Source organism: Helianthus annuus, chromosome 10 (genome assembly GCF_002127325.2).
Source record: "Helianthus annuus cultivar XRQ/B chromosome 10, HanXRQr2.0-SUNRISE, whole genome shotgun sequence".
NCBI lineage: Eukaryota > Viridiplantae > Streptophyta > Magnoliopsida > Asterales > Asteraceae > Helianthus > Helianthus annuus.
In genome coordinates, this window is record NC_035442.2 from 12,413,948 (window position 1) to 12,427,858 (window position 13,911).

A 13,911-nucleotide genomic window follows, 5' to 3' on the forward strand; every position below is an offset into this window, starting at 1 on the left:
CAAGTTTCAACCCGTTTAACGGGTTCAACTCATTTCCATTTTAACAGTCTTTAAATGCTTCAAGCATCCAAACTCTAACCAAAAAGACTCATATCCAATTCAATACTCAACTAAAACAAGTGTTGAAATTAAATGTTTTAATTCAGTGGCTTACATACTATAAAAAGACAGTGACAGAAGCATAGTTCATCATGATCATACAAAACTAGAAAAGATTAATGCTTTTCGTATCTAGATTGTATCGCGATCATTTCATCTTGGCCTCAGTGAACAGAACATGACGATTGACACGCGGATCATACTTTCTGAACTCTAACTTGGTTTGTATCTTCCTCGGATTCTTCTTCTTCACGTAGAAAAAGCCGGTCCCTGCTGCAGAAACCAGCCTTATGAGAATTGTTGCACTCTTCTTCTTCTCCCCCATTTTTCAATCTAAAGACACCAAACAATGAGCACAATCAAGCATCTGAACGGGCCGTGTAACAACCCAAGCCGCTCGTGAGTTGTGAGCTACCCGAGACTGGCTTGTTAAAAGCTCAAATCGAGCTGAGCTTAAATGAGCTGAGCCTGAGCCCGAACCTAAAAATAAGGTTGTTAAATAAACGAGCCCAGTCCCAAGCTTAACTTGCCGAGCTCAATCCGGCTCGGAAGCCTATTATTTATATAATTTTTATTTAGTATATTAAATACACATTTATATAATTATTATTATTGTTATATATAATGTTTTGATAAAAATAACTAAATAATATATATTATGTTATATATAAAAATTATAATTAACATTAACATATATATATAAAGAATAACAATAAATATATATAAATAAATTAATTAATAAATAATAAACAAGCAAACCCAAAGCTAGAAATAAGAGTTAAATGTCATTTTAGTCCCTGTGGTTTGGGTCGTTTTGTCAGTTTAGTCCAAAGTTTTCATTTTTCGTCTGTGGGTCCAAAAAGCTTTCACTGTTGCCATTTTAGTCCACTGGGTTAACTTCATTCATTATTTCTGCTAACGATAAAGGCAATTCAGTCATTTTATACGACCGAATTGCACTTCTAGTTCACAGAATTACATATAAAATGACCAGATTGCCCTCGTTAACAGAAAAAAATGAATGAAGTTAACCCAGTAGACTAAAATGGCAAAGATGAAACCTTTTTGGATCCACAGACGAAAAATGAAACCTTTGGACTAAACTGACAAAATGACCCAAACCACAAGGATTAAAATGACGTTTAACTCTAGAAATAATAAACCCCTAATTTGAATTGATATTGCAGTTTTCTTAACTCAACTCATTTTGATCCAAAATCTGTAATTTCAATCCCTATAACCTTCAATTGAATACATACAAATTACCCAAATGCAAACAAATTACAATCTATGTATTTGTATAAAATGAATGTTACTGTATAGAAAATTACCGTCACCGGCTCCGGCGAAGTGGTCGTGTATTTTTGCAAATGCGATGATAGTACGGGTTGTGGTTTGCAAGCCCTAGCTAGCTGTCCCTAAACTATATGGTAACTTTCACTCAAGTCCCTCAACTTTATGGTAAAAAACAAATGTGCAATAATGTTTTTAAATATGGATTATAATAATGATGTGTCTAAGCTACGTGTTTAAGTTATTTTATAAATCGTGGTTGATTTTTACAACGATAGGTCTATAGAGAATGAATGAATTGTGCGAATACAAACGTGTCTCTAACACATTACAACGACATGTTTAAATGCTAGAACCAATTGTAAATTGACACAACTATACCATCTCTTAATCTCATTGTGTAACATCTCAGATATTTTTATCAAATCATAAAGCAATACGTGTTCGAAAACTCTTCATGTATTCTAGATATGTTGGAGGATAGAGACAAAATATATAAAAATGGAGTTTGGAATCAAGTCAAGGGACTAATAATATAAAAGTGCCAAAATTCTGTCTTGGAGGTCCCTTACGGTCCGCCTGGGGTTCAAAACTGTTTTACGTGTCAAGGGACAAGTGGCAGAGCTTTGACCAAAAGTTTTGGGGGGCGGAAAGTTATGGGGTCAATTTTTTCTCTTATTGCTATGTTTCGGGTTATATGTTCGGGTCGGATATTTGATTCGGGTCAGGTCAAACAATAATAACTTCAAATAAAACTATATAATCTTCATTCATTCAAATGAGGCGTTTTTTACACGCTAAATATTGTTTAACAAAAATAAAGATCAAATATTTATAATAATGCGAGATAAATTTGAAGTACCCCGACAAAAAATACAACTCAGCCCAAAGATCTTTAAAATAAATGGTAAGTACCTTTATGACCTTTAAGATAATAAAGAACCATTAACTTTTATTTATATATAAAGTAGTAACAACCTTTACTTAAAGTTTAGCCCGTTCTTCATAATTTTTTTAACTCTATGCAAAAATATGTATAAATATTTTTGACAATAAACCTAGTAGGGGCATGAGATTTTTAGGCAAAATAATTGGCGGGAACATACCTATATAATTTTAAAATTTTCAGATGAAAAATCGGAAATATTACATTTCTAGAGTAAAGTTCCTCTACAAATAACTTTAACGTACTAAACGTACGATTAGCATGAAAGAGGCAAAAAACGCGGTGACATTTTCTTAATTATTTGCTCTTAGAGTAATTATCAAAGTTACTCTACAAATGATCCTGTAGAGTAATTTTGATCTTGTAGAGTAATTTTGTAAAATGTTCTTGTAGAGTAATTTTGATCTTGTAAAGTAATTTTATAAAATGTTCTTGTAGAGTAATTTTGATCAAAAAACTATACTTCCCCAAAAAAAACCTCCAAAATCTAAAAAAACCTAACCCCCCCCCCCTACAAAAAAAAAAAAAAAAAAAAACTAACAAAAACCTAACCCCCCACCCCCGAAAACCTAAAAAAAAACCTAACCCTCCCCCCCCCACACACACACACACACTAAATGCTAAAAACTAAACCATAAAGCTGAACACCAATGCTAATTTTTTCTTTTTCAAAATTACTCTACAAGATCAAAATTACTCTACATGATCATTTTACAATATTACTATACAAGATCAAAATTACTCTTCAGGATGATTTGTAGAGTAATTTTGAATTGTATGTTGTTTGATAAACTTGCAGAGTAATTTTGATTCACTTGTAGAGTAATTTGATGCAGAGTAATTTTTATATACTTGTAGAGTAATTTTGATAATTACCCTACAAAATCAAAAATAAAACTCCTATTTCGTCTTTCATTTTTCAATAATTTTCTCATCGCCAACTGGCATCTTGTTTGAGAGGCACATCCAAAAAAACTCAATCTTAATGGGTCCATTGAACGCAAAGAGATCTTTTTGTTTCTATTTTTGGTTAGAATACTCCAAATGTGATTTGACATGAGATGTAATTTCTGTTCAGGTACAGGTTAAGTCGAGTTTAAACTCATCTAAATTCATGAATCGTTTAATAATTTATGGAAGCATCCAAAGCCTTCATATGTTCAATAATAGAAGCCAATGTTAAATCTAGCTCGAAGACAAAAGAGACTAAGGTAAAAACAAAGACGCATTATAATTTTATTTTGGCATTTTCAATTCTGATCTTAAGAATTAGAATGATGCATCTTCTGTTCACATGCTAAAGTATTGTAGTCTAAAGCATGTTAGACTAGTACTTGGTTAATTATGGGTGTTGACAGAGACTAATTAACTCTAAACATTCAAATGTGTATGAACACAAAAAAGAATTTGTGTACAGACAAAATTGAGGGAGAATTTTCATTCATTATAAGGAAAAGACATGTAACTTTTGAATAGTTTGTTCGAAAAGTTAATGAGGAGAACTCATTGTCTAGGCTTATTCCAGATGTTAAATTAGAATTATTCTAAGTTGGTGACAAAATTATGACAGTGGCATGTGTTGCTTTGGTCAGCTCGGAAGCTTATGTAAGTTAATGCAATATGAGTTGAATTCACTGATACAATGAGGTTGATGTTGTTCGATCATATGTGTCTAAATGTCTTCATAAGTGAAGTTACGAAATGTTGATAAAATGGCAAGAAATGTGGGGGGGTCCATTTAGAAACAACCCTATAAGGGTATGTAGAAATGGTTTTCATTACCCAATCTGGATGATATCCTATAACACTTAAATGTGGGGGTGTCTTGCATTTGTATCATAAACGTTTGGCAATAAGAATTTTGTAATCCAATCTAACATTGCAAACAAACGACTAAGTGGAGGACACAAAGGTTGTAGTGCATAATAGAGATGTGTTTGCCATAAATGATACGTGTATCTTAGAAAGACATATATTATAACCAGATTCAGATGGCCACTGAGGTTATAGTATTAGAAGATGACAATAGGCAAAATTAACTTGCGAGTTAAGAACACATCATGACAACTGATCTCAAATAAGTAAAGTTATTTGTAGTGACTAGATGATGCGTGTCAGTGTGTATATATAATTTAGGTGTATATTTTAAGCCCTTTTTACACTTTTTAGCCAATTTTTAAATTTATAAAACACGATATTTACTAACACTAAACACACATATGGGCAAGTGCACCCATCGTGGACGTAGTATAGTGTTGGTAAGATACCGAGGTCGTCCAAGGACACAAGAGCTTTTAGTACCGGTTTATCCTCAACGTCTAATCAAATCAAAATGTTAGAAAAAGATTTTTAAACTAGAAAAATAAAACTAACTAAAATGCTGAAAAAGAAAATAAAAGTAAAAACAGATAGACAAGATGAATCACTTGGATCCGACTCGTGTGTAGTGTAACCTTTGATTATTTTCGCACTTTTGCACTTGTTTAAGAGATTATCTTAGTTATTGTAGTAGGCCCCTGTTTTGAAGGCGACGTTACGCTCAACCCAGTAGTTTGAGTCAGCAATGATACAATCCTAAAGGGTTGGATTATTGAAAGATAATTAATTAAGTTATTAATGCATAATGTGGTAGGCCCCTCTTTTGTAGGCGACGTTACCCTCGGCTAAGTAGTCTGAGTCAGCAAGGATACAGTCCTAAGTAGCCAGGTTAAAGTTTTAATAGTAGTTTAACTTATGAGGGGGTCAAAGAGTTTGGACCCCCGCCATCCAATACCGTTGGGTATTGAAGGAGGTCCTACTAAATTTGACCCAGGTCCTTTGCAGGATCTATACACTGAACAATGGCAAGACTCTTACCAAACCGTTCCCTTAACCCCCGACCAGGTAGCCAACATACCTCCATATAGACCGTGGAGATATGAATGGTGAAAATCTTTTATTTTATATAGACAGTAAAATAATGCCAAGACACCACGGACAAACGATAAGGAAGAATCACCTTCAACATAAGAAACTAGTAATTAAAGTCATTAATACAAAACCAATTAAAAAGTGCAAAAGATTAAAAATAAAAAGTATTACACTAGACACTTGTCTTCACCAAGTGATGTAAGAGACTTAGGCAAACATGGCCTTTGATTGTCAAGAACTCTTACGATCAATCTTGGATCCCGAGACGACTCACACACTCTATGATGGATAATGGATGACGGTGGTGGATGATGGTGTTGTGACGGCCCCGTGTCCATCCGAGTCTCTCTCTTCATTAATTGCAATTCGCAATTTCATTAAATGCGTCTGCAAAAGTTGACCACGCCCCCGTGTCCGCTGAGCACGGCCCCGTGGTGGGCAGTAGAAGCTTCTATCACCTTGTCTTTTCTGCTGACACTTGGGCACGCCCCCGTGCTCACTGAGCACGGGGCGTGTTCAGCCTTCTGTCTTCTTGTTTTGCTTTTGGGAAGATGCTGTCGGGAGGTTGGGCATGCCACGTTTGTTCCTTTTCTTGTATTTATGTTAGATTTAGTTGTCTTTTTGTTTCTTTTGTTCATTTGAGCTCATTTAATCCTGAAAATACGAAAGGAAGACAAAAGCACACTTTTTCCAACATTAGTACTAAAAAAGGGTTAGTTTTATGCCACAATTGATGTAATTTATATGTTGCATTTTGCGCACATCAAATACCCCCACACTTGAATCTTTGCTTGTCCTCAAGCAAAACTCTTTATAATGTGGCTTTTTCACTAAATGGAATGGGTAGAAGAGAAGGTTTTTTGGACTTGTCATAGAGTATCGGGATTTCCAAGATTCTTTATTTAAGTTTTATTTTTATTTATTTACAATCCTATTCGTCATGATTTATTAAAAATGTTTCATAAGATAAATTACTTATCAGGGCATAACATGCCTTTTTTTTTAAATTCCATTTATATACAAGTTCACATACCTCACGGGGGATCACTCAACACTCGGCCGAAGGTGTATTTTTAGTGAATCACTCGAGAGTGGCATGGAACTTACTCCTACCATAGGCTTGCCAAGCAATCAATTCTCCTCCTTTTTAACTATATACCTTTGTAAATATCAAGAGGACTTTTTGGGTGAAGGGTTAGGCTTGGGCTAAAGGTGGGTGGTTGGGTTAGTGGTTAGTAAAAGGGAGAAAAGCGTAAAAAGCATCGGTTTTTTAAAGACTTTTTATTTTTCACAGTTTTATTTTTATTTTGATGAACCATTTCTTTCAAACAAGGTTAATTTTGATGAACTTGTTTGTTTATTTGGTTTCATCAACTATTTTTTTTAGGAAAGTTATAAGAAAAACCGAGCTTTGTTACTAAAAGAAAGGGTAAAAAATAAAAAGGTTTAGGTGGGTAAAAAGGGTGATTGTTTTGGGTTAAGAAATGAAAAGGTTTAGGCTCAAAGAGGTTAACTAGGGGGATTTTGGGTAGGTGGTAAAAAAAATGAAAAATAATGGTGTAGAAAGAAAAAAGGGTTAGTCCTAATGCCTCCATCATTTACTTACTCGGGTTTAAGTTGGTAAGGACCGGGAATGCATTGTCGTGGCAAGTTCTAGAGTCGTACAAACCAAGCGGCTATTCACACAAGAAACGAAAAATGAGCATTTAGTGTAAAGATATGTATTTGTATGCTCAATAAAGGCTCAAAACTCACTTTTGTGGGAATGGGTTTTTATGTGATCAAGTATATATAATCAAATTTTAACTAAGCTTGTCATGCCGTTTCATAATTTTCTTATGTTGGTTCTTTTTATCACGACGCTATCGGTTGTAAACTTGTAAAAAATATAACCTTGTTAGAACTTGAAATTCCCAACTTAAACTTAGACAAGTAAAAAAAATGAAAAATTTTTTTGAAAAAAAAATTGGGGTGATTAGCAGTTCCAATAGAGTTTTGTGTAAGGCTTGTTAATTAGGACTTGCAAGATTCAAAGTTTTAGCATCCCCCCCACATTTAAATTACACATTGTCCTCAATGTGTCCCAAAAATAAGCTTTTAGGTTGATTGAATGTGTAAAAGGGTGTTAAAAGCAAAATTTTATGTTACTGGCACTCTGGACACGACCCCGTGGTCACCGGGCACGACCCTGTGTTCAGGTGCCAGTGACAAAATTTAGGAAAGAGGAACAGAAGCCTGGACACGGGGGCGTGTTCAGTGAACACGGCCCGTGTCCAGTTACCTGAACTGGGCAATTGCTGTAGATTGTGTAGCACGGGGCCGTGTTGGGCGGACACGGCCCATGCTGAACTTGTTGTAATGAAGAATTTTTTGTCGGATGCCCTGTTTTCGTGCATGGGGTGATGTTTTTCGTTTCCCTTGTTATCCTTGACCATCCCGAGTGTGTTTCATTTATTACCGCACCATTAAACATTAAAACCATCATTTCATTGAAGTCATAGAGAGAAATACATAATCCTAGGAAGTTAATATTTTAGCTAAGCGAGCACAAGACAAACGACAGACGAGTTCAAAGACATCGAGACGAGTGTATTGTCATCTACACAAACGACAGACGAGTTCAAAGACATCGATGTCTACTCAGAGCTAGTAGGCTAAGTGCATTTCATGAGCGAAGGTTTAAAGGGTAACACCTACCTATCGTATGCAAACTCAATTGTCGAGGTTCAATTGGAAATTTTAAGTGTTTTGAACGATCTCCATTCAATTCATGTGGGGGATTGTTGGAAAATTAGTGAATGGATATTTAGTTAATTTATAACTGAGTGAAATTATAATTACTAATTAAACTCTTCATATGGTAAAACACTTGAGAAGAGTTTGAATGATGACATTTGATGAGTTTGATTAGAGTTTAAGTCTATAATTATCGAGATTCTTAACTCTTCATATGGTGAAACTCTTGAGTAGAGTTTTATTGATGACATTTGATGAGTTTTATTAGAATTCAAGTATATAAATATTGAGACTCTTAACTCTTAAAAAAACTCTTGGATATTTAAAAGTAGGCTATGTGCCTAACTTGATGAGATTAGAAGTATACAAGAGGAGATACAAGAAAAATAGATGAATATATTGAGAGTTCTTGAAAAGAAGAAAATACTTGAAGACCCATGTGTTGGCTACTTATAGAGATATGTTTTCTCTATTCGATTTCATCACCTTCATGTCATTATTTTCCATAAGTTCAAACACTACAATTATCCGGTGTAACCTCGGGCGCGTGAACCATCTTTGGCAGTACATACTGCTTCGGCTGTTGTACCCTAGGAAACAGTCGTGTCGTCTTTAGAAGAGGCGTGAAATCTGTTTTAAGGGAATCGTGTTGAACACGTGCCTCAACCAAAATCGTCAACGTTTTAGTGTGCTCTTTGTTGCAGTCAATGAATATTTTTCAACACTCAAGATGATGAATACTCGAGTCTAGGATGTTAACAAATGCGCGTGAAGGACCCACAAGAGATGCAGCTTCAATCAAGATTGGTATATAAAATTATATTTATATTCTTTTTATTTAGTTATTGCAACCAGTATTGTACTATGATATTTCCTACGAAGAATGAGAGTATCGCTATTATATATTTTGTAATTATATTTTATAAAAAGTGAACCTACTTCCTACACAATATTATATCTAAAAATATCATATGCACAATCACACATCCTCGTATGTACCTCAAACCAACATTGATTTGTATTTGAAAATGCTACATGTAGTCACAACAAACCAGTGTGTATTGATGAACGAAGCGATATTTACAGGGTGGTACGGTTTGATCTTGTGGGGCGGCAAGGAGGAGATCATCATAATAAAATAATAAGTTTATTTTATTTATTCAGTTTAATGAGTCATGTTTATCTCTAGCTTATTTTTAGGATTAGTATTCTAGTATAATTGGTTAACTTAGATTTATCTTGTAAGGGTCTATATAAACCCATCTAGGTTTATGTTTAGTCAAGTTTTAGTTCGTCTATTACCTTGTACGTGTCTTTTATTTTCTGATAATAAAAAGAGTCGCATAATTAGTTTGTGCAGATCTGTTCGTCAAGATCATCATATTTGTTCGTCAAGATCATAAGAAGTTGTTCAAAGATTGGTTTGTATCACTTGTGAAAGTTTAACAAGTGGTATCAGAGCCTGAGTTATACATCTTGAAGGTGAACCTGTAGCAGCCGTTTCTGAAGAAGTTGTATCCATGGCAGATCTCTCGTTCGTCGCAGGAATCAAGCGTTTGAATCAAACTAATTATCGTGTTTGGTCTACATGTGTCATGTCCTATCTCTAAGGACAGGACCTGTGGGAAGTTACTATTGGAACGGAAACGCAAGTGCCAAGGAATGATACCGGAGGTGCAATCGGGAAGTGGCGAATCAAGGTTGGAAAGGCAATGTTTGTGCTGAAAACAACAGTTGAGGAAGAGATGTTGGATCACTTCCAAGATTCAGAAACTCCTAAGCAAGTTTGGGATATCTTGCAGAGATTATTTTCTAAAAAGAATGACACCCGACTATAATTTCTCGAAAATGAGTTGCTATCGATTAAGCAGAAAGAGATGCAAATCTCTCAATACTATCACAAGGTGAAGACGTTATGTAGGGAAATCGCTGAGTTGGATCCCCAGTCGAGAATCGGGGAGGCAAGAATGAAGCGGATAATTATATACGGTTTAAGGCCTGAATTTCAGACGTTTGTCGCTGCTATTCAAGGTTGGCCAACCCAACCGACATTATCAGAGTTTGAAAACTTATTATCTAGATAAGAATCCCTTGCCAAACAGATGGCAAATCTGTCCATATCCACAGTACCGACGAAACACGAAAGTGAGGCTCTTTATGCAGCCAAAGAAAAGGGAAAATACAAGTCAAGTGGCAACCATCAGAAGAAACAAAGCTGGGATCGGTTAAACAACAATTATAAGAGGAATCAGACCAATGATAAAAATAAGAAAGAAGAAAGTGACATTAGTAAGAGCAACAATAACCGAAACTTCAAGAAACAACCATCCTTTAAATGTTACAACTGCGGGAAACAAGGTCACCTAGCCAGAAATTACCGATCAGAAAAGGTTGAGGAAGGGAATGCCGCTACCACGCAAAACCGAGTTGAAGAAGGTTGGGATGCAGAAGCAAATTTTGCAAACATTGAGATCGTTCACGCGTTAACGGTGACTATGGAACCCTCGGTTAACTATATTAACGATTGGATAGTCGATTCAGGCTGCTCTAATCACTTAACGGGAGACAAAAAGAGATTAAAGAACCCCATCAAGTATGGGGGTAACCAGGTAGTGGTAATTGCTGATGACTCGAAGCATGCAATAGCCCATGTTGGTGATGTGATATTTATACCCGAAAAGAATGACGAAGAACTGGTTATGCAGAATGTGTTTCACGTGCCAGGTATGAAAAAGAATCTTCTTTCTGTTCCACAGATTACGAGTACAGGACGATATGTGTTATTTAGACCGAATGATATGTGTATTTTTGACAAACTTGAAACTAAATCTAAGCCTGTAATCCGCGGGAGAAAGCATGATTCCGTGTAGGTTTTGTCTGCCGGAACGTCATATGTTGACAAGGTAAAGAAAAACCAGAATGCGGATTTGTGGGATCAAAGATTGAGTCATGTAGGGTACGATAAACTCAAGTTAATTATTACGAAAAAGATGCTTGCTGGTGTACCAGAATTAGAAGTCAAGACTGATGTAGTATGTGGGGGTTGTCAATACGGAAAGGCTTATAAGTTACCATTCTCAAAATCAGCTCATCATGCGTCAGTCCCTCTCGAGCTATACCGAAGTGTTCGGTCCTGTGAAACAGTCTACAATGAAAGGTATGCGATATATGATTACCTTTATTGATGACTATTCAAAATATTTGTGGGTTTATTTTATGAAGGAAAAGTCTGAAGCTTTTGATCGATTCAAAGAGTTTAAGTTAGAAGCTGAATGAGAGACAAAGAGAAATATTGAATGCTTACGATCCGAAAATGGTGGCGAGTATACATCCAAGGAGTTCTCTATATTTATAAAAGAGAATAAAATTAAACGACAATTAACCTGTGCCAATACCCCCGAACAAAATGGAGTATCGGAAAGAAAGAACCGACATTTGACTGACATGTGTGGTAGTATGATGCATAGCAAAAATATTCCAGGAAGATTTTGGGCCGAGGCAATGAGAACTGCAGCATATGTAAGCAATCGGTTACCTCAACAAGCTATGGGTTATGAAAGTCCCTATGAAAGACTCTTCAAAGTTCAACCGACAGTAAGTTATTTCCGAATATTTGGTTGTGTCTGCTATGTATTTATCCCAGTTCATTTGAGAAACAAGTTAGAAAAGAAAGCAACAAGGTGCATCTTCGTTGGTTATGATAGCGAGAAAAAGGGGTGGCGATGTTGTGAACCAAGTTCCGGTAGAATATATGTATCAAGGGATGTAATCTTCGATGAGAATTCTACGTGGTGGTCTCCGAATCAAGAGATGTTACCTGATACACAGGAATTAAAACAAGAGTATGATGAATACGTCACACTCCATATGAACACCTTTGATCAAGATGAACAAGAGGACGAGTTGACTGAACCAGAAGCTGAAACGACGACACCCAGGCGTGGGCCGTGGCAGACCGGCTCATCGAATAACCACTCAAACTCACAGCAATCAGGTCATGGTGTGTCAACCATTGCTGAAACAGAACAACAAACAAGTCGAAGATCTGAACGAGTACGAAGACCACATCCCAAGTATGCGAACGTAGCTTTACTTGCTGATCAAGAAGTTGAACCTGAAATTGTGGAGCAGGCTCTATTGATTCCTAAATGGGAAAAGGCTATGGAAGAAGAGTTGGGGGCCTTACTACAGAACGAGACCTGGAGTTTAGTACCAAAACCTAATGAAACAAAGCTTATTTCTTGTAAATGGGTTTTTAAAATCAAAAGGCGAGCTGATGGGTCAATCGAGAGATACAAGGCACGTTTGGTTGCCAGGGGTTTTTCACAACAATATGGGATTGATTATGATGACACGTTTAGTCCCGTAGCTAAATTCACATTGGTCCGTGTAATTTTAGCTATATCAGCAAGTAAGGGTTGGGATTTATGGCAAATGGATGTTAGCAACGCGTTTCTATATGGTGACTTGGACCGTGTAATTTATATGGATCAACCGGGAGGTTTTGTTAGTCAAGAATTTCCGGGGCATGTTTGTCAATTGAAGAAAGCAATATACGGGTTGAAACAGTCACCTAGGGCGTGGTTCGGAAAGATTGGTGAATTTTTAGAATTGAATGGTTTTGTTCCTACACATGCTGACACAAGTGTTTTTGTTCGTACAGAAGGTGATAAACGGCTATTGTTCTTGTTTATGTGGATGACTTAATTATAACTGGTGATTTGATATATGTGGTGAATCAACTTAAGTCCAACTTATGCACTCGGTTCTTCATGAAAGATTTGGGAAGGTTGAAACATTTTCTAGGTTTAGAACTAGAATATGAACCTGATGGTGTAGTCTTGCATCAGCACAAGTATGTTGTTGATTTATTAGTAAAGTTTGGGATGGAGAGTTGCAAGCCTATAAAAGTACCTATGGAACAAAATTTAGTACTTCGAGCTGACGAAGGAAAAGAGTTAGAAGATGTTACAATGTACAGGCAGATTGTTGGAAGCCTTATTTATCTTACTCTTACACGACCCGATATATATGCTGTGGGAATTTTGAGCATGTTTGTCCAAGCTCCACGAAAAACACATCTCGAAGCTGCTAGACTTGTGTTACGGTATATAAAAACCACTCCGTGTTATGGAGTTAGGTTCAAGAGGGAGCCCAATATTGAGTTAATTGGGTTTTGTGATGCCGATTATGCTCGAGATCTGACAACAAGACGAAGCGTAACTGGGTATGTGTTCCTGATTGGTTCAGGGGCTGTCACATGGTGTAGCAAAAGACAGCCAACGATGTCTCTTTCAACAACCGAGGCTGAATATCGAGCAGCAGCGATGGCTGCACAAGAGTGTGTCTGGTTGGTTCGATTATTGAAGGAACTGAATCAAAAAGTTGGGGAAAAAGTAACCATGTTTGGAGATAATATTTCCTCAATATTTCTAGCTGAAAATCCGACTTTTCATGCGAGAACAAAACATATAGAAATCCATTATCACTTTATACGCGAGAAGGTGTTGAATGGAGAAATCGACTTTAAGTATGTGAATACGTTTGATCAAGCTGCAGATATGTTTACTAAAAGTCTGATGAAAGATAAGTTGATGAAGTTTTGTACTCTTCTAGGAATGAAGAAAGCAAATATCGAGAGGGAGTGATGAACGAAACGATATTTACAGGGTGGTACGGTCTGATCTCGTGGGGCGGCAAGGAGGAGATCATAATAATAAAATAATAAGTTTATTTTATTTATTCAGTTTAATGAGTCATGTTTATCTCTAGCTTATTTTTAGGATTAGTATTCTAGTATAATTGGTTAACTTAGATTTATCGTGTAAGGGTCTATATAAACACATCTAGGTTTATGTTTAGTCAAGTTTTAGTTCGTCTATTACCTTGTACGTGTCTTTTATTTTCTGATAATAAAAAGAGTCGCA

At 36.1% G+C, this 13,911-nt stretch overlaps 1 protein-coding gene across 1 annotated transcript; it reads right to left on the bottom strand.

The window, feature by feature from the left end:
* Window positions 1-75: 75 nt before the first annotated feature.
* LOC118483367 (50S ribosomal protein L33-like) lies at window positions 76-1,585 on the bottom strand. The gene is made up of 2 exons (XM_035979100.1): window positions 1,431-1,585; window positions 76-432 (listed from the first exon to the last, which is right to left on the bottom strand). The coding sequence occupies exon 2, from the start codon at window positions 422-424 to the stop codon at window positions 248-250; it is 177 nt and encodes a 58-aa protein (XP_035834993.1). The 5' UTR covers window positions 425-432; window positions 1,431-1,585; the 3' UTR covers window positions 76-247.
* Between the last annotated feature and the right edge of the window lie 12,326 nt (window positions 1,586-13,911).

Excerpts from the sequence above, each read along its gene's own strand:
- LOC118483367 (XM_035979100.1), bottom strand. The coding sequence starts at position 424 with ATGGGGGAGAAGAAGAAGAGTGCAACAATTCTCATAAGGCTGGTTTCT.